Source organism: Medicago sativa, chromosome 4, assembly GCF_051527215.1.
Source record: "Medicago sativa cultivar Bolivia chromosome 4, Bolivia_mono, whole genome shotgun sequence".
Lineage (NCBI taxonomy): Eukaryota > Viridiplantae > Streptophyta > Magnoliopsida > Fabales > Fabaceae > Medicago > Medicago sativa.
The window spans coordinates 92,045,988-92,067,561 of NC_140752.1; the positions used below are offsets into that span (position 1 = coordinate 92,045,988).

Consider the following 21,574-nt stretch of genomic DNA (forward strand, 5'->3'; position numbering starts at 1 on the left):
GATTACACAAACAAATTTTACATGATAAATTCCAAAAGGATTTAGCCTTCCATACCCACCTATCCTATTCGTTTTTTTTAAAGTGACAACGAGAAAAGTAAAGCGATCTGCCAAGTCAAAACACATATATGTCCTCTACTATAGTACTCTCTTCGTCCCATTTTAAATGACCTACTTTGAAAATGTGTACTATTCATGTAACATTTTTTGACCATATTTTCCTACTAATATACTAAGACAAAATGTAATATATAAGATGATGTTGACTTCGTCTCCATGAATATTTTAAAAATATCAATTTTTTATAGTAGATTTTAGTTTTCTTATAAATAAATACCCTCTCATATGGTTATGCCTTGTTACTTTCTGCATAGTGCTGGATTTTATAGTTAGCGTAGGCTTGACCGATGCTATTTTTTTTTTTTTTTTTGGAAAAATTAATGTATGTATTGATCTTTTCACAATGTTTTGGATTTTTCAAAATGTTTTAGGAATTGCCGGAATATGTTCCCGAATATTTAGGACTAATACCTCAAATTCGTCCTTGAATTTTAAAAAATCGGTCAAATTTGTCCCTGAATTTTGCGAAATATCTATTTAGTCCCTGAATTTACAAAATGTCAATCAAATCAGTCCCTCCGTTAAGTTGTTCTGTTAACGGAGGTGACGTGTAACGTTAACCTCTTACAAGGCTTAACACGTCAGATGCCACGCAAGCAGGGACCAAATTGATTGATTTACAGAAAATTGCCAAGGACCAAATTGATGGATTTTCAGAAAATTGCCAACGGCTCTTTCTCCTCTTTCTCATTAACGGCTCTTTCTCCTCTTCCTCATTAACGGCCCTTTCTTCCCCAAATATATAAATTTGGAACCCTAATGTTAAAATTTGTCACCTAGAGTTCAAAATCTCCCAAAATTCTTCCATGAATTGATGTTAATGTTCTTCCCCAATTCAAAAAACTTAAAACCCTAATTTTTTTGATTCAATTCGAAATTCAAAAATCATTGGTTATTGTTGAAGATTCAGTGTTCATAAATGATGGGTGGTGGACATATGGGCAACAAGAGAATGTTGCTAATGAGGTGCAACAAGAGAATGTTGCTACTGAGAATGGTGCTACTGATAATGGACTTGTAACTGATGCAGTTTCTAGACAGGTATGACTTTATCCAAAATATGGATCGATTTGAGACTTACTGGCATAATTTGAGGACTAATTTGATGGATTTTGTTATAATTTAAGGACTGATATGATTGATTTTATTTGCAGAGAATGAGTACAAGGAGATATAGCATGAGAGGACCAGTGATTTCAAATGACATGCATAAACAAACACCATGGAGGGGTCCTGCTCCACAACATCCAACTGCTCCTGGAGTTATTAGAGTTCCAAATCCAAATTACGGGCCATCCGCTTCTACTCAACCCCAATACATGGAGTTTATCTCAACTCCAGGATTTCCAAAGCATTGATGCTTGTTTAAATTATGCTTTTGGACTAGTTTAATTATTGCCTTTTGGACTTGTTTAGTTTATGTTTTTTTGGATATGTAATCACTTAAGAATATCAAATGATTTGATGGCTATGTAATGTTATTTTTTTGGCTATATAATGACTTATGAACATCAAATATATGACTTATGATGGTATGCAAATGTCTGTCTTTTTATAATCAAAGTGGTTGTCTTTTACTTTTTACTTTGTTCAACAAATGTATGCACCAAGGATCACAGTGATATCTGTCGTGAAAATTCAAGGACCTATTTGATGATATTTTCAGTAATTTGAGGATCGATATGATGGATATGCATATAATTCAAGGACCAATTTGATTGAAATTTTTTGACAGAAGGGTTTGATTCATTCATTGACAACCTCTTTTCACACATCACATAACCATTGTTAAACAAACCATTAGGCAGAGGGCAAGCATAGAAACGCCTTCCTGGGTTACTGACAGTGTTTGCTTTTCTTACAACGCAAATTCTAGGACACCAACATTGAAGCTCTCTCACATCATCATTGTACATAGAGCTTGAAGATGAAGACCGACTGTTGTAGTTGTTTTTGCCCATACGTCCACCACCCATCAATTTTGAACACCGAATCTTCAACAATTACCACTGATTTTTGAATTTCGAATTGAATCAAAAAATTAGGGTTTTAAGTATTTTGAATTGGGGAAGAACATTGACATCAATTCATGGAAGAATTTTGGGGGATTTTGAACTCTAGGTGACAAATTATAACATCAGGGTTCCAAATTTATATATTTGGGGAAGAAAGAGTCGTTAATGAGGAAGAGGAGAAAGAGAAGAAAGAGCCGTTGGCAATTTTCTGAAAATCCATCAATTTGGTCCTTGGAAATTTTCTGTAAATCAATCAATTTGGTCTCTGCTTGCGCGGCATCTGACGTGTTAAGCCTTGTAAGAGGTTAACGTTACACGTCACCTCCGTTAACAGACCAACTTAACGGAGGGACTGATTTGATTGACATTTTGTAAATTCAGGGACTAAATAGATATTTTGCAAAATTCGTGGACGAATTTGGCCCATTTTTTAAAATTCAAAGACAAATTTGAGGTATTAGTCGAATATTTAGTGTACAAAACCTGAAGGGCAAAAGTGAGATTTAAAAGAAAAATGAAGATACATGGACTAGGCCTGTATGAGGGTACAAGTAGGAGTTTCTACCACAAATGATTGATCTGAAAAGGTTAGATAATTAGATTCAACTTGGTGATCCTGCAAGTCGTCCTATAGAGAAGGAAGATCAGGGTGTAGACACAAGACACATGCATCTTACAATTGTGCACCTTACAGTTCCAAAGACACTCCACACCTCCCAATAGTGTTATTGTACGAATGGCAAGTGTCTTTGGTGCATAATTGACAAATATCTTGCATCATGTAAAATGTTGTTTCTTGTACCCAAAAAAAAAAATTAAATGAAATATGTTAAAATTTAATGTCAATTTGACAAATAAATTTGTGTATGATGTAATATGGTGTACTAATTTACCTATGTATATTAGACAAAGATTTTAAAAATGGAAATAGAAGAAAAAAAGTTTTATCCGTTATTCAAGGGGCATCACATGTCATGTCTCATGTGTGTCTAACTAGGATCGTGGCAAAATATTAAAAAGCTAACAACAATCAATGATAACTTAAAAATTACCCTAGAAAAACAGAGAAAGTTTAAGAAATATATACAATGGAGCTAAATAATGGATATAACAGTTGTTTTACTCTCTGTGATTCTAAATTGAGAAAGGAAGAGTTCAATGTGATTTATGACACAAAATTGATTTTGACATCGATTGAACTATATTTTGCCTCTAGAAATTTTTTATCAATGGAAAAAGGAAAGATAATCAAACTAATCAAGTCGTTGTCTAAAAACTTCAAAGGAGACGGCTAATAGAGTAAAAATTAATTGTGACAAAGAAGAAATTCAAGTAATCGATATGTTGACATTCATAGCCTAAAACATAGCTAGCCAATTAGTACATTCATTGTCTTCCCTCAAGGTATGAAAAATGAGACCCTCCAAAGAAGAGAGGAGAGCCTCCTAACGAGAGAAAGAATAATCTCAAAACCGCTTTAGAGTCAGATTTCAAAATAATATACTTATGACCAAGGTCTCATGCCAACTGAAGGCCTCGTCAAATGCCCGAGAGTTCAACAAACATATTATTAGAAGTTGTACCACAAAAACCAGAAAAACCATGAATTCAAATCTAATTAGAGTCTCTCAATAAACCATCAAAACGTGTATTACATATGTTGCCAAAAGAAGAACCATGCACTTTCACTTTGATGTAACCAAATGAATTAATTTGATTTCAATTTTAAATTAAAATTTGCAATCTTTGACTCTAAATGTTTTTTTACCTCAAAATTAATGTTCAATTTGTAAATTATTTAATACTCAACTCACTTTTAACTAAAATCAATTTATATAAAAATAGTACATTTTTGTCTCCACAAAATCAACACACACTTTAAATTAAAATTAAATGCCAGCATCATAGCTCCTCCCAAAAGTATTGTAGCATTTCTCTAAAATAAATAATATCACACAATCCACAACCAAACATAAACTCATTTCTCAACTGTCACAAAAAATCCAGCTAAACCTGTCTTCTTCTTTAGATCGAACAAGTAGAGGCACGCACGTATATAATCCAATTTCATTATTAAACTTTATAAGTCATCAAAAAAAATACTTTATAACATTGAATATAACAATGATTCGCTGTCACTAGAACGTTGGTTTTAGTTGTCAAAATTCACATGATTCTCACCTTGCATCATTCAAATGCTGAAGAAATACACAAAAACAAAAAGTGTTTTTACCTATCATCATTAAAGAAGAATCAAGAACAACCTCCAACACGGGATTCCCTTTTCTTTGCAACCATTTTTTTTTCAATAACTTCACCATTCATTGCTTGATATTGAAAAAGGAAGAAAATTGTTATATCTGCTTCTGTTAAGTGCTTTTGAGTTTTGAATCTCCAACATGGATATTTCTAGTTCACACAGAAAGAGAACTTTGCTTAAGGTCATTGTCCTTGGAGATAGTGGGTATGTTATCATTTTTTCCTTCTTCATATGTTTTCATGTCATTTTTATGATATTATTATTACTTGATGGAGTTGTTATTATTGATAAATGTGAATTAAATTCTGATATTTTGTTTCAGGGTTGGGAAGACATCTTTGATGAACCAGTATCCATTTGGCATTTTCAATAAAACAGAAAGAAAAAAAAGTTAAACTTAAGTGATTTGTTTTAGGTGCATTTTTTATTCCAAATGATTAATTTTTTTGGGAGCTTTTCACTGTTTTCCCTTTTGTTTTGTTCCTTTTTTAAAACGACCAAATTTGGTGCATGAGTTGGCAATCTTTTTACTTGTGGGGAACAGTGGTTCAGTCCAACTGGCAAATTATGATGGATGTCCAATAGATCCTTTTTTAGGATAATGTAAATTTGATGAAATGACAATGTCGAAGTGTAGTTTTAAAAAAATTACAATGATACATTGTGATTCCACTAAATTTACATGCAATCTAAACATATGCTGAAATTGGTTATACGGACAATCAAATTTTTAACATAAAATTATGGTATCTCACATTTGGCTTTCAATTATAGAAAATATATTGTGGAACATTAACTTTGAATTCAGATATGTGTATAAAAAATTTAGCCAACAGTATAAAGCCACAATTGGGGCTGATTTTGTTACAAAGGAGCTGCTAGTTGATGATAAACTCGTAACCTTGCAGGTGAGTAATTTTAAATTTTATTATTTATGAGTAAATTGTAATGCTATCAATTATAGTACTTTTATTTTTAGGGGTAAGAGAATGAACAAAAATTTACAATGGTATGGCAGATTTGGGATACTGCAGGACAGGAAAGGTTCCATAGTCTTGGAGCTGCATTTTACAGAGGGGCAGATTGTTGTGTTTTGGTATATGATGTAAATATACACAAAACATTTGATACATTAAACAATTGGCATGATGACTTTCTTAAGCAGGTGTGTATTTTAATTACATGCTGTTTTTCTTTTTCAAGTCTCCACTTTTCTATTTGTACAAGTTGTTTTTGCCCTTTGTTTGGCTTACAATCTTATATACTTAAATAAATGAATTGAAGTGATGATAGTTTAGAGAAGAGAAATGTTTAAAATCATTGGATCAAATGGAACGGCTTAACCGGTTGAAACGAAAGCTAGTTAGTTTTGATCCAAGTTACATTGCAGTTGGGTTGAACTAAAATTGAATTGTTTTCATTTTTACACTTATTTACTTATTACTTTTTTTAAAAAAAATAAATATTTTTTTACTTATTTATTTATCTTTCGATAGAATCTTGGTTGAACCGATCAAATCAATTGAACCATGACCCGAAAGTCTCACCGATCCGATTTTGAGTATGCAATTTTTTTCAAATTGCTATGCTTAAACTTAATCATTTGATGTGAAATTGATCTCAGGCAGATACAGGCAATCCTGAGGCATTTCCCTTTGTATTACTTGGGAACAAGGTTGATATAGATGGTGGAAACAGTAGAAGGGTGTGTAAATTACTAACCTTTTTATTTTTTACAATTATTATATTAAAATGTTATAATTGAACCTTTTTCATGCAAAGTGTTCACCATTTGCCTTTTTAATTGTTGCAGGTTACAGAGAAGAAAGCTAGGGAATGGTGTGCTTCTAGGGGTAACATACCATATTTTGAAACCTCTGCAAAAGAGGGCTACAATGTTGATGATGCATTTTTATGTGTTGCTAAAGTTGCATCAGAAAATGAACACGATTTAGACATGTAAGAATCTAACTTTCTTTTTTCTTGTTAGGCTAATAAGTTCACACAAAAAAATTAGGCAAATAATAAAAAAATCCAAATCCTGTTGGTGACCAATATTGTTATTTCTTGGCAGTTATTTCCGTGGAATATCTGAAACCCCTTCAGAAGCAGAACAACGAAGTAATTGTGCATGCTGAAGTTGTCGTTTAAGGATGAATGAATAAATTTTAAGGAACATAGTTTTGTTCTTTGGTACAGTAGCTTTAGTTGTTCAAATTGTGTTTGGTTCAGGTTCAATGGGTTTCTAATTCTATTATCCGTAAGTATGGATAATCCTTCTCTGTTTTTCTTTAGGTGAACTTGTATTTTTCAATCTTGAATTAAATATTTTTGTAACATTTGTATTATATTTGTAATTAGTAATTATATTTTATGCATTACATTCAGGTAAAATAATAATAATTCAAACCTATATGAAAATTGTTTTAATTTTTGGTTAATTCTCATTCTGTCATTTTGTTTGGAGATTAATTTGTGGATGCATTCAATCAAATTACACTATAATGTTTAGCTAGATGAGGTTTTGATCATTGTCCCCATTCTCCTTCTCCTTTTTCCGAGAGGTTTCTCCTTTTTGTTCTTGTTTCAACAAGGGAAGTCACGGTTTTTTTTCTTCCTTCGTAAACCAAGTATCCTCCGCGCGCAATTGTGAATATTGATCTTTCGAGTCTTGTGGAACCCAAGAGGACAACAAACTCTCCCTAAGAGTTTTAACGTTGTTGCATGTCCAAGACTGTATTCGAACATAAGACCTTGGTTATGCTAGAATAAGCCCACGTCATCTCATCTAAACGTTCTTAAGTAAGTCACAAGTTGTTCTACAAGACAAACGACGACAAGAATCAAGTCTTATCCCACTAAGTGGGGATAAGGCTTGTCACAAGTCGTTCTACAACAATTTACAAATAAACACTTTTTTCAATTCACTCCTGTGATGTAAGAAAAACAAAAAGTTCATTCCCATCCCAAGAGCTGGAGCACACATAATCAGAAACTCAATGTCAAAAAGTCCCAATGATGCAATAAATGTCTTACCATAAGCATTTACATATCAATCGTGATAAAAGATGTCCACTCTTACAACATTATTACGACATACGTGAAAATGTTATAAGATAAGAACACATTGCAATTATTTTTATGAATCAGCGTAACGAGTTGCATAAAATACCTCAGTTAAATTCTCTCGTATTACAGCAGGTAGGTTCGAGTATTGAATTTTCATTTTACCACTAATGCAAGTAATGCCATAATCGATGTATCAACAGAGAAAGTGGTTTCATAGTTAGTAGTTCTGCTGCTCCAGTATTTATATTATATTGTTCAATATATATCAACAATAAACTGATGCACCACAGGCCACAGCAAACAAACAGATATGGGAATAACAGACAAATTCAGTGACTTTTTTCTAGACAATTCCTATAATGTGATTGTAATAAAATCCTATAATTACTCCGAAGTATTGCTTCAAACATTCACCTTACTATTGTAACTATTGTCTATAAACATGATTTTACATTTCTGCATTAAATGATTTACCACATCCACAGGTTTGTGTCGCATTAGGATTCTTGAAATTGAAGCCTCCTCCAATCAGAGCATCACTGTAGTCTAATTGCATTCCAAATACGAAGAGTAGGCTCTTAGGATCACAAACTGCGAAAACAAACGAAGAAGTCAAATATGTCATACGATAGAGAGTAAATGTTCCTTCTTTCGTTTGCCAAGCTTAATTACTACTAAAAGCAACCCAAGTGCAGCCATAAAAAAAAGTTTGAACTGCTGTTTAACCACCAATTGCTGCAAAAACCAGTAAACAAAAGCTTAAAAAGAACTGAAGAAGATAACGTGGAGGTGACCAAGCTTTCAATCAAGTCTTGAGAGATAAAAAAAAATTCCTGCTTAACAAAGTGCTGGCAGCTAGCTTGCATTTCTTAAAAATATACTATGACAGATTACACTTTGTTGATACATGAAGCAAAGACAGATATGATAGTTAACAGAGGAAGATGTCTCTAGAAAGATTAGTTAATTACTATCAGCGAAAAAAGTTTAATTTGAAATCGAACCACTCAGTTTTTATTATCATTGAAGTACTAGTTTGATAACATTTATACTTGGTTGAATCTCTCACTCCCAAATAAAAACAAGCAAAATATTTATACCCGCGTTGAAATAAAACACCCACTGTACAACAACAACAACAACAACAACAACATAAGATCATAATTAAGATTTTCATCGATACTGGAACCCATATTCATTTGAAGATATTGGATGTAGTTAAACAATATCAAATAATTTAATCACCTTGGACCAAAAGAGAAAGAGCAGGAAAAATTTAAAATGTTAAAATAAGAAAACATACCAATGACAAAACCTTTGTATTCAATGATGGAGTCGTCTGGCCTTGCATTAGCCCTGTCCTCAAAATCCATTGTGTATGACATACCAGAGCACCCACCTTGTTTGACACCAATTCTTAAACACAAATCTTGACTTCGTTCAGACCTCATCTTATTCAAGTGATTGAGTGCATTATCTGTAAGCGAAATTGCAGGTGCCACGGCCCCAGATGCAGGTGCAGCTAAAATACAGAATGAAAGCAAATGTTGAATAAATACATGGTCGAGACAGACAGGGGAAAATATCACAATATATAGTGCACAATATCAAGACGTATATAACAAAAACCGAAGTGCTTTGTTGCACTCCCATTTTTTTTAAACTCATACATAGCATGGTATCCAAAAGTCACAACGAACCCTGACTAATCTGAGTGTAAAGATAATGTCTAGTTATGATTCGCAGTAGAGATAATTGCTAAGCAATAAACTGATTTTAACAAAGAGATAAGAAATCACCCATGTGGCATGTGTCCGTGGTTCATAGGAAATAACAAAACATAAATGGAACCTTAATCTTTCAAAATACTCCTATTAATTAGGGTAGGCAAAGCGGGGTTATGCAGAAAAATTAAGGATTAATATAAAAAAAAAAAAAAAAAACCAAACCTAGCAGCAAGTACTGGGGTCTCTAAATCTAATTACGACAATTTCATGAATTGGAAGAAAGTGCGTGAAGTAATAATTTTGATGTTGATTGATTAATAAATAGAAGAATATGGGGCTTACCGGCAGCAATAACGGAAAGTGATCGAATTGAGAGAGGTTTAGGGCTAAAGCGGCGATTGAGAATTGGAGTTGAAAATCGAAAAGAGAGAGAGCTATGAGTGATTGGAACGCGAACGAATTGGGGAGACCAGTGCGCGGTAGTAGTAATTGTAGAGAAAGCAGCACCAGCCATGGCCATGTTTGATTTGTGTAGAGAACAAGAACAAGAACAAGAAGAGAAACGTTTCCAATATGTTTTTGTTTTGTCCCAATTTGATGATGATGATGATGATTTATTTATTTCGATGCAATTATTAAGGCCCCTAAATTTTTGTAAGAAATTTAAATTCACAAGCTTTTGTTTTTTTACAAAATTTAGATAAAGTTGTGTCTATTTTATGGGAAATGTTAACCGGTGCCCCGGACACTATTAAGGGTATGAAAAAGGAAATTATATACTACCTCCGTCCCTAATTATAAGACCCTTTTGAGAATTTTCTTTGTCCCTTTTTATAAGACCCCTTTGCTATTTTCAACTACATTAATTATTTCTTTACATACATGCCCCTATTTATCATACATATTTTTCTTCAATTAGCAATAAATAACATATGGAAAACATAAATTAACTCTCTCTCTTAAGGATAAAATTGTAAAAACAATAGTAATTACTAACAACTTTAATACAAATATTCACTTTCTTAATTCCCGTGATTTTAGCAAAAGGGTCTTATATATAGGGACGGAGGTAGTAGTAGTTAGAGTTGTTTAGAATTTGTTCTTACTACTTTCATTTTCAATTTTAGAAATGAAGTACGCAATATAGAAAAAAAAAAAAGAAATAGAAAGTAAGTACTAGTTGAGATCCTCTACATTTGTAGTCCTCTCTGTTTTCTTCATGGGTCTTGTTAACCAGTGCCCCCGGGCACTGGTTAAGGAAGTAAATATAGTAATATTTGTCTTGGAAGATGTGTAATCAATGCATTAAAAGATTAAAAAGTGTCTTTTTTGACTCTCACTTTCTTCTTTTAGCTTCCTTAACCAGTGCCCCGGGGGCAGTGCCCCGGGGGCACTCGTTAACATTTTCCTTTCTTCATTTGGAGAGATAAAGACACAAAGTAATTTAAAATAAAAAAATAATGATTGAGGGACCCACTCAATGGTAGGATCCACTATTTATTTTATGTGTTTATTTCTCTCTAAATTGCATACTTCATTTATTTTATCAAATGAAGAGGATCTTTACTCGTAAGTCCTACCATAAAATAGGTTTTACCTCTATACTTTTTTTAAACTTTTTAATGTTTTATCTCTTCAAATAAACAAAACGAAGATGATTATAAATAGAGATGATCTAACTCCTCTTAACTTTACAACTACAAGCTACATCTTTTCTTTAGGTAAATGTGATTTTGATGTTGAATTAATTAGCTGCAACACATATTTAAGTTACAAGATAAATGCATAGTTTACTCCTTTACTAAAGCTTAAAAATTTTACATGGTAGTTTTCGTACTTCCAAACATATGGACATGGTCTTTTGATGATGATAGTCCCTTCAATCTCATATATGAACATTTTTTTTTTATTCTTTAAGGAAGGTAGTTGGATTCATAAGAATAAAGAGTTATTTGAAAACCTGTTCAATAAGAATAAAAAGAGTTATTTGAGAACATGACATACATAAGTTTTTTTTTTTTTTTTTTTACAGAATGTCACACTTTAGTTGGAGGATAATTTGCGAATACGTATTAAAAAATAGTCAAAGTTTTTTATATTTTAGACCATTAAAAAATGCATTTTTTGTTGCTTATATTTGAGATGGAAGATGATGTATTATGTAACTATTCAATATAAGAGCAATGTTAAATACTAGTAGCAGCTAGGCAATCAAAATCAACCAATGGAATAAGTGATAAGAGATACATGGATTCATCTGAGGATAAAATAAAATATTTTTTTAGATAGACGAAATGACAATAATCGTTAAAAACTTATGCATACAAGAGGATATTATCTATATTAGCAACTACCAATAAATCAACCATATTGTGTTCAAATGTTCATATTTACATGGTATTTGAATATTCATGATTTTTATTTAATAATGATTTCTTTTCAAATACACATGTGAAAATCTTGTTTATTCACGTTCAAAATTATGCTAAAAACTAAAACATGTAAAATGATAACTATTGTGATAAGATGACTTGTATATTTCAAAAATTGAGAACAAAAACTATTTCAAACAAGCCCTTAGTCACATCATTCGATTCTTTTCTCTTTTAGTTTTTTCAATTTTTGTGTATGTGCCTAATCACTTTTTATTTATATTTGAAGTATTTCTCAAAATCCGAGTTTGATTACTTGGGTGCAATAATAATTAATGGATTAATGGATGGTTAGAAGGAAAGAGAGAGAGAACAAGAACTGTAGATTTTACACCCTCCGTCTCTATATCTAACCATCCATTTGATTTTATTTTTGTTCCTAAATTTAAACCCCTTTTCAAATTACTAGATGCATTTATTATTATTTTTCTAAACATACCCCTAATTAATACTACTAACTTATCTTGAAATTTTAAAAAGTTAAATTTAATACATATACAAACAAAGGACAATATGGTAATATTAACACACAAAACAGACATAATAATTACACTGACACTTTTCTTAAGAAATATAAAAAAAGCAAAGGGATGTTAGATTAAGTGACGGAGGGAGTAGAATATATCGAAAGGGTGAGATAAGGTAAAAGCTATTGATGAGGAATAGGGTGCACCTTCACTTCACCATTGAATAGAGAGAGAGAAGAACAGAATCAGCATCACAAAACAAAGAGAAAGAAAACCCTAACTCGCGTTACAGAGAAAGCTCATCATCATCATCAACCATGGCACTCGCTTCACGCCTCGCATCCAAATCCAAATTGGTTTGTTCCTCATTTCTTCTATTCATTCTCGCAACCGATTTCATTTCTATTCTTTTTCATATTCCAATTTCTGATTTTCATGCCAGAAACTCTAATATTGGGATCTGAACAAATTTTGTGTTTTATCCGATTCTCAATTCCACTATTCGAAACAAAAAATATTTGTTAAATTAACTGATTTTTCCATTGGATTTCGAGTGTTAAGATCTCATTTTTTTTTATTCTCTTTTGTCTAATTAGGTTATTATTTTCTCTTATCAAACGCGTATTTCAATTTTCTGCATCTAGCTCATCAATTATCATTAGCCATGGCCTCATCATAAAAATTATTTTTTTCAGCTAATTATTTACTAGTTGCATTGCGGTCACTGAAACTGAATATAATTTTACTGGTTGATATAAGTTATTTGTTTATTAAATTAAATGTGTTGGGTTCTTTAATCCACCTACTGATTTTTTTTGTTGTTGCTTGAATTGTGCCCAATTTTCTACTCTTGGTATAGCTGTATGGCGGTCAAATGCTTCTGCAACGGGAGCTTGCTGTTCCGGTTCGCCACTTTGCTAAAGGGTCCGAAGGGTCCGAACTTCCTGCCCTTAAGGGAGACGGTGAGTTCCCCTTTACTTTGGACTTGTATTTTTTATATTATATGAGTATCGTAGGGATTTTGTGTCTGAGACAGTGATAGGCATGTTGGTGTCTGACTCAATAGTTGTTTGTCTCTTCGTGTTTGTTCAACTTAAGCTGATTTATGCAAAGAAGAAAAGGAATAGCCACTTTGATTTTCAATAGAAATTTTGTGCTTTTTTATGTGAATTTCTCAATTCTGACAAAATACTTTTGATTGAATGACAAAAGAGATGCTGAAAAACATTTATTTGGAAGTGAAGAACAAATTTGAGACTGCCATCGGAATATTAAGGAAGGAGAAGATCACCATAGCTCCAGAGGATCCAGCTGCTGTTTCTCAATATGCGAAGGTCATGAAAACTATCAGAGAGAAGTGAGTTTCTCCTTTACCTTGTTGTTTTTATCATAGTCTTTCTTCTCAGTATTTACCAACTTATATCTCGTAATCTTTTAAACATTTAATTTTTGTTGTTTACAATACTTAATTATGTTTTGCCTGCATTTTGTTGTGCATTCTTCAGGGCAAACTTGTTGTCAGTGGCTCAAGATGTCAAGGCTGACATTGATATAGAGACACAAGATATTCCTGATGCTCGAACTTATCTTTTGACCTTGAAGGAAATAAGAACCAAGTATGTGATGTTCTATTTTACTCTCCATTTTTAACTAGATGATGTGCATACATTTAAGTAATGTACATTATTATTACTTTTTAACGTTGAAGATCTTTGTTTTTGTGATATGTACTATAATATTATTACTTTTTAACGTTGAAGATCTTTGTTTTTGTGATATGTACTATAATATGATTATTTCTATTCAGTTTACCTTTCTTCTCATTGTCAAGGTGCTTTCTCTTAAGGTGGTGTCTAACATGGACAATCGGTCTTTGTGGTGATGCACAACATTTTTCTACTTATCGATTGAGGGTTTTAAGCAATTCTGACATACTCCCACAACACCATAGTTTTCTCCCCTTCCCTCCTAATCACTCTGTATCTGTCCCACGATAGAACCACCCCCACACCTTCGTCAAAAATACTGAAATTCCAGTAGTGTGTTTCAAATCAAATATTTTAGGAATTATATAATGAAAATTGTGTAGATTATTGTTATGCCCACACCCACTTTCTCCTGCCCAAGTCAAAACAATCAGTACCATAAGAAAGAAGGTAACCGATGAAACAGAAAAAAGAAGAGAGAATATAGGATAAGCTTAAGGAACTAATATAACAACAAGAGAGAGATACATTCATAACCCCAACGCCGGTTCCACCTGGAGCATCTCCAGTGTTAAATCTCCGGCACTGGCGCCAACAACAGAACTTGAGGACCATGATATCATTTCAATCGAGATTTAGGAAATATGGGGAAGGATTTAGCATGGAAGGAACACCATAGAATCTAGTGAGGCTTCAAAATCAAATGATAGATAAAATTTGTGCGCAATGTACCACTTAATGTAGTTGTGTCTGTTACACAACGCCTTCTTTTAAACATGTGGTTCTTAAAATTGTCAAATCACTTTGTTCTTTCCTCAAAATTATGAATACCCTGAATTGTTGTTGTTGTTATTATTATTATTATTATTATTATTATTATTTACCCGATTAGTTGTCCTTTTCAAACTTATGTGCGTGCATATGTTTTATATATATACAAATGAGAGAAAAGGGAACATGATGCAGACATCTCTTGCAACAGGTGTTACATCAGGCTCTAGTCACATTTGCTCATATATCTGGGTACATTTCTTTTCAGGAGAGGTCTTACAGATGATCTTGGAGCAGAGGCTTTAATGTTTGATGCATTGGAGAAAATTGAAAAGGATTTAAAGAAACCCCTATTGAGAAATGATAAGAAAGGAATGGACCTTCTTTTGGCAGAGTTTGATAAGATTAATAACAAGTAAGTTCATATTCCTATGTTGTATCTTTTCAAGCTTTTGTATGTAACTATTTTATTGTTTATGTTGTCATGCAATTTAACGGGATACTTTCTATATGTTTGGTGATTTTTAAATATTATTTTCTGGTGTAGTTGTATTTCAGTATCCTCATTCTGTTGTAAAATGATCATTTCATCTTATGCTTTAGAAGAAACAGTTTTTTGTGATAAAATGTATTTTTGAGTAGACAATGTCGATCGAGTCTTGTAATTTATGAAGGTATTTATGTGTTTTGTTTTCGTTCTTTCCAAATATTGCATTTTGTGGCTGCTTCTTGTTTGGGAATTTTATAGTCTATCCTCTATGCGTGGAGTGGTCAATTGTTCCTTTTGTGGATTCAATTTAGTTGTTTGAATGCTAGCTTTTGTTTCGGTAATTTAAATGTTTACTTTGCTAGGGAGGATCCTATAGTGTTTAATTATTTATCTTCATTTGAGCAGAATGAATTACTGGGTTATAATTACTTTACTTATTTTGGTTTTCCTCCTGTTGTTTTTTCACCCTTTGATGGTGCCATCTTAGACTTGGAATTCGAAAAGAAGAATTGCCAAAGTACGAAGAGCAGCTGGAGCTTAAAATAGCCAAAGCGCAGCTGGAGGAGTTGAAAAAGGATGCTGTTGAGGCAATGGAAACTCAAAAGAAAAGGTATTCCTCACACCACCCTTTTTTTAGGAGGCAAAATAATTACTCACAGTACCATTTCTAAGTTCTAACTTCTGTATCTTTCCGTTCTCCCTGATTCTCCTGCTTTTTTTATTTTTTTATTTTATTATAACAAACACCTTTGTTAAGCGCATGGTACTTGCTTTTATTTTCTGCCTGATTCTAACTTTGAAGATAGTAGTATAAAATGTCCCTATGGCTTTTGAATTTGGAATATATGAATTTCACATGGACCAATTGATTTGTTGGAAATAGGACTATTGTTATGGTTAGAGACACTTTTTACTCATTTCACTACGAAGTAAATAAAATTTTAAACCATTATATGATTTATTTTTCCTTGTCTGCCATTTCAGGGAGGAATTCAAGGATGAGCCTGCGGCGGTTGACGTCAAAACTTTGGACATCCGGAACTTCCTTTAAAATGTCTTCAACGTATTTTTATACATTATAAAATATTGCATTTGGATAATGGTGAGGCCATGTTTCTTCAATAAGTAGACACCAATGAAGCCAGTTTGAAGATTCTTGAGTTTTCAAGTTCTTTTTTATTCCAAATTCCTCTGAAATCTGGAAGTTGAAGTAATCAAATGTTCTGAGTTTTATTTTTTGTCAAGTTGTTTTTCCCAGATTATTCTTATTAATGTGATGGATGTTCCCAATTTTGATTGCATCCATCTATTCTTCGATATAGGCATCCGTCATTTGAGTATTTTAAATAATAAAGTATTTGAATTCACAAAAGAGAAGACTGGGATGGTTACACTTTGATTCATAACTTGGGGATATGATCATCCAACATGATGATTACTTCCATTTGAAAGCAAATTGAAAACCATGTTTATTTAGATACAGTATAATCTTTGCTTCTGCTACTATTAAAGATCCCTCTAAAAATATTGCAGGGAATTTTTGCCCCTTTTTTTTTTAAACAATCTTTACTATTTATGGATGCTTACAAGTTCAGGATTAAGTTTTTATTTTACTGGCCAGAACATTTGAGTTTATGGCTGATCTAAATTGTCAAATTTTTTTTTTTGATGGGGGTAAATTCAGTTATGAGGGAGAGGATGCTGTACAACGACGCTATGAATATATTATAAATATCTGAATTTGGGAGTTTGCAGACGTGACATTGTTCTGATTCATCCATTAATAGCACTTCAAACCGATTTATGTTTGCCGGACATAATGATGTAATGATTGGGTTGTAGCTTAGTTGGTAGAGACGATACATATGCAGGGGTGGTGAACTTTAGACACAATGGGAGTTTGAACTTTGGATACACCAATTATTAGCCTTAAAGGTGCCAACCGTATTTGATAAATAATGTAACAATTTATCCGTCAATTTATTATGAAATTATGAAAAATAATAAATAAAAGAAATTTAGTTTAAATTAATTATTTTTTTAATTGAAGTGCCATCCGTAAGCAAATCAAAGTGTCTGATCTGAACCGAGAGAATAGTGCGTAAGATTTGGATGAGAAAATTGACAAATGTGTTAACTTAATTTCTTCAAAAAAAATTTTTTTTTTAAGGGTTCAAAATATAAGTTATGCACACTAATGATACAAAATATTTTGGAAAGTGATATTAGCTCAAAATATTAAAGAAACAAAAATTCAAAGAAGAAATGGTGAAAAAAGATGAAGATCATTTGATGTTGTTGGAGTTTTTGGTGGATTGATGAGGGAGAAAATAAAGAAGTTGACATTATGATGAAATTATGAGTTTTATGATGAAAAGAGATTGAACATTTTATAGATAAAATTATGAGTTTTATGATTTTTTTTTATGAATTTTGTGGATTTTTGGTTTTTTAAAATAAAAAATGATAACAATGTTGACATTTTATAATTTAAATGATTAAGTCGGAAAAAAATAGATAAAAGACGAAAGTGTTGTCTAAAATTAAGTTAAGAAAATCTGAAAATAAAATTATAGTAAATGTAACATTAAATTTGAAAATTCTATCTGAAAATAAAACCTGAAAAGTAGGTTGCATAGCTCGGTAAGCAGCGAGTGGCTGTCTGTCTCTTATTTTGCTAACATAATTCAATTCAGAGTGTTACCATTTTGGTTTCTTATTCCATTCTAAGATGTCCTTCCAACTGCAACTTCATCTTCCCACACATGTGCTTCAAACTCAAACAAATAATCGTTTCTATGCTCAACACTACTTTCTCTCTTCTAACCTTTTTCCCTTTTACTATTCTTCTCCATGCTCATTCTCAATCTCTCTTTCTTCACACACCACTACTCCTTATTGCTTTCCTCCATCATCATCAACAACCGTGGACTCTGATGTGACGATGGATGAGCCGCCGGTGAGGATGGTGGCTATAGTTGGCCATGGAGCTGTCAGCCCTCTCAACTCTGCTTCTTGGGAACAAGTCATGCTTCATACTGTTAAGTATCTTGAACTTTCTAACAAGTACTTATTATTATCTATAACCTGTTTTTATATAAGGATATAATATTGTTGAATCATTTTTATATGATTATTAGTTCCAAGCTATTTTTATATTGAAATAAGTTGAAAATTGCAAATGACATGTAATTAGATATTGTCTATACTGTAGACCCTGTTTGGATAAATAAAATAAAGTCCAAATGTTTTCATATAAGTTGTAAGTTGTTTTCATAAGCTATCTTGAAGAGCTTGTGTAAGTAAGCTGAAAACAACTTATGGACATGTCGTAAGTTATTAACAGTCTCACAAACACTTGTATAAGTAGATAAGCTCAAATAAGTCATTCCAAAACATACCCGTAAACTCAATAAAGTTATACATAAGGTTATCCAAATTCAAATGAGTTTCATGTCACAAGTATGTAATCCAAGAGTGCTATTTAGGAGAGTAACATATGCATATAGTGAGATGGGAAATTTATTGTAGTTTGTGGTGGAGAAGAAAGAGAAGGCAATAATATAATGTGCGGATATAACATTAAAATCTGGAGCACATAAAGTTTAGTTTCTTACATACTTTAGCAAATCATGGATTGTGTTGGAATAGCATGATTCATAAGGAAACACAGGCAAACAATAGACAAATCTTATTCTGAATTAGCTTCTTATCAATAGAATTTTCCTCAAAGATTTGAGAATTAACTAAGAAAATATGAAGAACTGATTTAGAACTTGCAACCTGCAACATGTCTTTGGATTTTCAAGATCCAAAGATGTTTATTAACGTAGAAGGATCTTTTTTCTTTATTTATAGGCAACATTGTTTTATCATTTCTATCAAGTAACCCAACCTAATTAACTACTATATCATAACCGTTTTAGCCAGTAAAATCATTACCCACATATTTCTTTTATTTAATCAAGTGTCAGTGCTTTTGATATTATTATCACAGCTTATTTCTTTCAAATTTGCTTGGACAGCATGCAGGTTTTAAATATTTATTTTCATGTGATTCATCTTTTGCTAGAAATTTAGTGTGTTGTCATAATAGTTTTGCTAGAGGGTTAGTTTTGACTATTTTCTTACTTATGGGAGTATCTCAAGTAAAATAAGTATTTTGTTCTTCATTTTTGAAAAAAGCTCTTTAAGTTCTAAAGTGCTAATGGTGAAGCTAGATGATAGATGTTTATGAAAAATTGAGATCCAAAAGCTAATTTCAACTTGTTGTAAAGCTATCATTTAAAGGATTGTTTGTAGTCATTGCAAAATTCTTTCAACTTTTCTTTTCTTATAAGTGTTTATTGAGAAGCTTATCCAAAAAGGTTCATACTAACGGAGTGATTAATTTTTATGTTTGCTTCTTGCCATTTAATGTTCCCTTTAATCAGGCAAAAAGATTGAAATGGGTTGATGAAGGGTATGAACTTCTTGTATTTACCGACGAGTGCATTCAATCTAATGAACCACTCCAGAGAGAATTACTGAAGGCTGGTATATTAGTGATTGTCGCTGTTACAAACGAAGAGTCGGTTAACTGGATTAAAATAAGCAGCAAAACTATTGAAAATGTAATATGCTTTGACTCTTCACTAGATTTGAAGAACAAATTAGGAGGCTATGAGATTCACAATGAAGTAAAGGGAAGCATATTTGGAAAAATATTGGGGAGTTCCGAGTTAGATAAAAACAAAGACTCATATGAAATAGTGCAAACTGTAACCGAAGCATGGGATCGACGCAGTTCTGACGATATACGGTTCTGTTTGCTGTTACTAATCAATGCTTATATAAGGCCAGTTCCAGTATTGAAAAACTTGAGAGCAAAGGGTTTTTCAACTTTAAACTGTATGTTGAAGAACTGCGGTCGTCAGGTACTTAATTGCTTGTTGGATCCTAATTGTAGAAAAGCTCTTCAATGTCTGAATAAGTGTAGTCCTGTTGATCAAGTATGTAATTACCGATGCATCGCTTCATACGAAAGTGCGAATCTGGAAGCCTTTTCGCTTTGCGTGTTACAGAAAAATAATTGTCTTGAGTTGGAAGCAGAAGTCCCTACTAAGCCATATGTGCCTCCAATGGTTGAATTTCGCGGGCAGAACTTGAGTCATGAAATTGCAGAAGATTTGTTTGTTGGTTGGTTAGAGAGTTTGCAATGGAGCTGGCGCGTTGTAGCGGGGCAGAATCCAGCATATGATCAATTCCCTTGTCAATATCAGCTATTCTATAGAGGAAAAGCAAAAGGGTCATTTTGGTATGAACCGGTGTTTCAGGTAAAAACATTTGAAGGCCAAATGGTATGGAGGAGGAGAAAATATAGGGTTAAGAGAGGTAAGGTATATGGCACATTCTATTTCAGTGTATTAGATAATGGAGTTATTTCAAATGAGTTTTGGACAATTGTGGATGTAGCTAATGACCTTAGTTGGGGTTTGTTCCACTATCATGGAGCTGCTAAAGCTGCAGGGCAGTCTTATACTGGGGCAGTACTTGTTAGTCCAGATGGAGCATATCCAAATGAAAGAGAGAGGACGAAAATTGTTGCTGCACTAGAGAAATGTGAAATCAAAGAGTGGGAGCTTTTCTTTGTTGACAATTGTTCATGCATTGATCCTCCATTAGGGACTCCAGAGGGTTCAAGTTTTCATTCTGTAGTCCAAATTAATGATCCAAATTGGATGAATGTGTGAATCTCTCATTTTATTTATCTTCTGATGCAATATTCGATGCTAGTTGATTTGTTGTGTTGCTACTTTTTGTCCCAAAATTTAGTTATTTGCAATAAGCTTGTTATCAGGGCATATAATCGAATCATGTATATTCCAGGTCTATGATGAATGTTGAAATGGAAAATGCATCCTCTCAATTTGACCATTGTCAACGTGGGAGATCAACAGTCAAGATCTCAACATTATTTCCTCCATTAGAAAAGAGCATATCTTATACAGAGAAAATTAGGCATAAACCAACATATGAATGGAGCAGAGTGCTATAAAGAATAAAAGTATTTACAATGACTATGGAATGATTTGAATTTGAATTTGAATAAGTCACATTTGCAAGTAAAATTCAAATGGTCCATGCCTACACATTGCTCAGTTCATTGTGGTACATAGTATACAATTAATTTTTTTTTGCACACATCAAAGACCTTCCAACATCTTAATGCCCCTACTTAGGTCACAAGCTTGCGTTTGCTCATTGGGTGGGCGAAGGAATCCTTTCTATTGAATAAGGGCTTTGATAAGCAGGCCATTCCGTTCCAGTTAGCACTAGTAATACCTTAGAATTTTGCTCTCCACCCTGCACATTTTGCTCGCGCCCTGCAGCCGTTCCAAATTTACCCTTGCGCAAGTTAACTAACGCAAGTGTAAAACTATGCGTTAGTTAAGTAACGCTGCGTCAATTAAGATGCGCAAGTGTAAAACACTGCGCGAGTTAACTAACGCATAGTCACGTATAGTATAAAACACTA

The 21,574-nt window shown here is 32.7% G+C and overlaps 4 protein-coding genes across 4 annotated transcripts; 3 read left to right on the forward strand and 1 right to left on the reverse strand.

Moving 5' to 3' along the window:
* The first annotated feature begins 4,109 nt into the window (after positions 1–4,109).
* On the forward strand, positions 4,110–6,836 carry RAB7A (RAB GTPase homolog 7A). The gene is made up of 7 exons (XM_085705566.1): positions 4,110–4,599; positions 4,718–4,744; positions 5,204–5,303; positions 5,414–5,560; positions 6,020–6,100; positions 6,209–6,354; positions 6,470–6,836. The coding sequence occupies exons 1-7, from the start codon at positions 4,535–4,537 to the stop codon at positions 6,531–6,533; spliced, it is 630 nt and encodes a 209-aa protein (XP_085561692.1). The 5' UTR covers positions 4,110–4,534; the 3' UTR covers positions 6,534–6,836.
* Positions 6,837–7,655: 819 nt separating this feature from the next.
* Positions 7,656–9,781, reverse strand: CPISCA (chloroplast-localized ISCA-like protein). The gene is made up of 3 exons (XM_085705567.1): positions 9,534–9,781; positions 8,768–8,986; positions 7,656–8,055 (listed from the first exon to the last, which is right to left on the reverse strand). Exons 1-3 carry the CDS (start codon positions 9,709–9,711, stop codon positions 7,913–7,915), a joined length of 540 nt encoding a protein of 179 aa, XP_085561693.1. The 5' UTR covers positions 9,712–9,781; the 3' UTR covers positions 7,656–7,912.
* Positions 9,782–12,340: 2,559 nt separating this feature from the next.
* Positions 12,341–16,347, forward strand: MGP1 (MALE GAMETOPHYTE DEFECTIVE 1). Its single transcript, XM_085705572.1, has 7 exons — positions 12,341–12,446; positions 12,950–13,052; positions 13,303–13,447; positions 13,596–13,706; positions 14,836–14,982; positions 15,545–15,667; positions 16,042–16,347. Exons 1-7 carry the CDS (start codon positions 12,408–12,410, stop codon positions 16,106–16,108), a joined length of 735 nt encoding a protein of 244 aa, XP_085561698.1. The 5' UTR covers positions 12,341–12,407; the 3' UTR covers positions 16,109–16,347.
* A 1,428-nt stretch (positions 16,348–17,775) lies between these two features.
* LOC146933790 (violaxanthin de-epoxidase-like protein) lies at positions 17,776–20,851 on the forward strand. The gene is made up of 2 exons (XM_085705571.1): positions 17,776–18,097; positions 19,491–20,851. The coding sequence occupies exons 1-2, from the start codon at positions 17,789–17,791 to the stop codon at positions 20,787–20,789; spliced, it is 1,608 nt and encodes a 535-aa protein (XP_085561697.1). The 5' UTR covers positions 17,776–17,788; the 3' UTR covers positions 20,790–20,851.
* The last annotated feature ends 723 nt before the right edge of the window (positions 20,852–21,574 follow it).

Bases quoted from the DNA above. Each gene is read 5' to 3' on its own strand.
- RAB7A (XM_085705566.1), top strand. From the start codon at position 4,535: ATGGATATTTCTAGTTCACACAGAAAGAGAACTTTGCTTAAGGTCATT. The intron at 4,600-4,717 runs GTATGTTATCAT...ATTTTGTTTCAG, and splicing joins ATTGTCCTTGGAGATAGTGG to GGTTGGGAAGACATCTTTGA. The intron at 5,304-5,413 runs GTGAGTAATTTT...ATGGTATGGCAG, and splicing joins ATAAACTCGTAACCTTGCAG to ATTTGGGATACTGCAGGACA.
- CPISCA (XM_085705567.1), bottom strand. From the start codon at position 9,711: ATGGCCATGGCTGGTGCTGCTTTCTCTACAATTACTACTACCGCGCAC. The intron at 8,987-9,533 runs GTAAGCCCCATA...TCTGTATTTTAG, and splicing joins ACTTTCCGTTATTGCTGCCG to CTGCACCTGCATCTGGGGCC. The intron at 8,056-8,767 runs GTATGTTTTCTT...TTGTTTTCGCAG, and splicing joins ATACAAAGGTTTTGTCATTG to TTTGTGATCCTAAGAGCCTA.
- MGP1 (XM_085705572.1), top strand. From the start codon at position 12,408: ATGGCACTCGCTTCACGCCTCGCATCCAAATCCAAATTG. The intron at 13,707-14,835 runs GTATGTGATGTT...ATTTCTTTTCAG, and splicing joins TTGAAGGAAATAAGAACCAA to GAGAGGTCTTACAGATGATC. The intron at 15,668-16,041 runs GTATTCCTCACA...CTGCCATTTCAG, and splicing joins ATGGAAACTCAAAAGAAAAG to GGAGGAATTCAAGGATGAGC.
- LOC146933790 (XM_085705571.1), top strand. From the start codon at position 17,789: ATGTCCTTCCAACTGCAACTTCATCTTCCCACACATGTGCTTCAAACT. The intron at 18,098-19,490 runs GTTAAGTATCTT...CCCTTTAATCAG, and splicing joins AACAAGTCATGCTTCATACT to GCAAAAAGATTGAAATGGGT.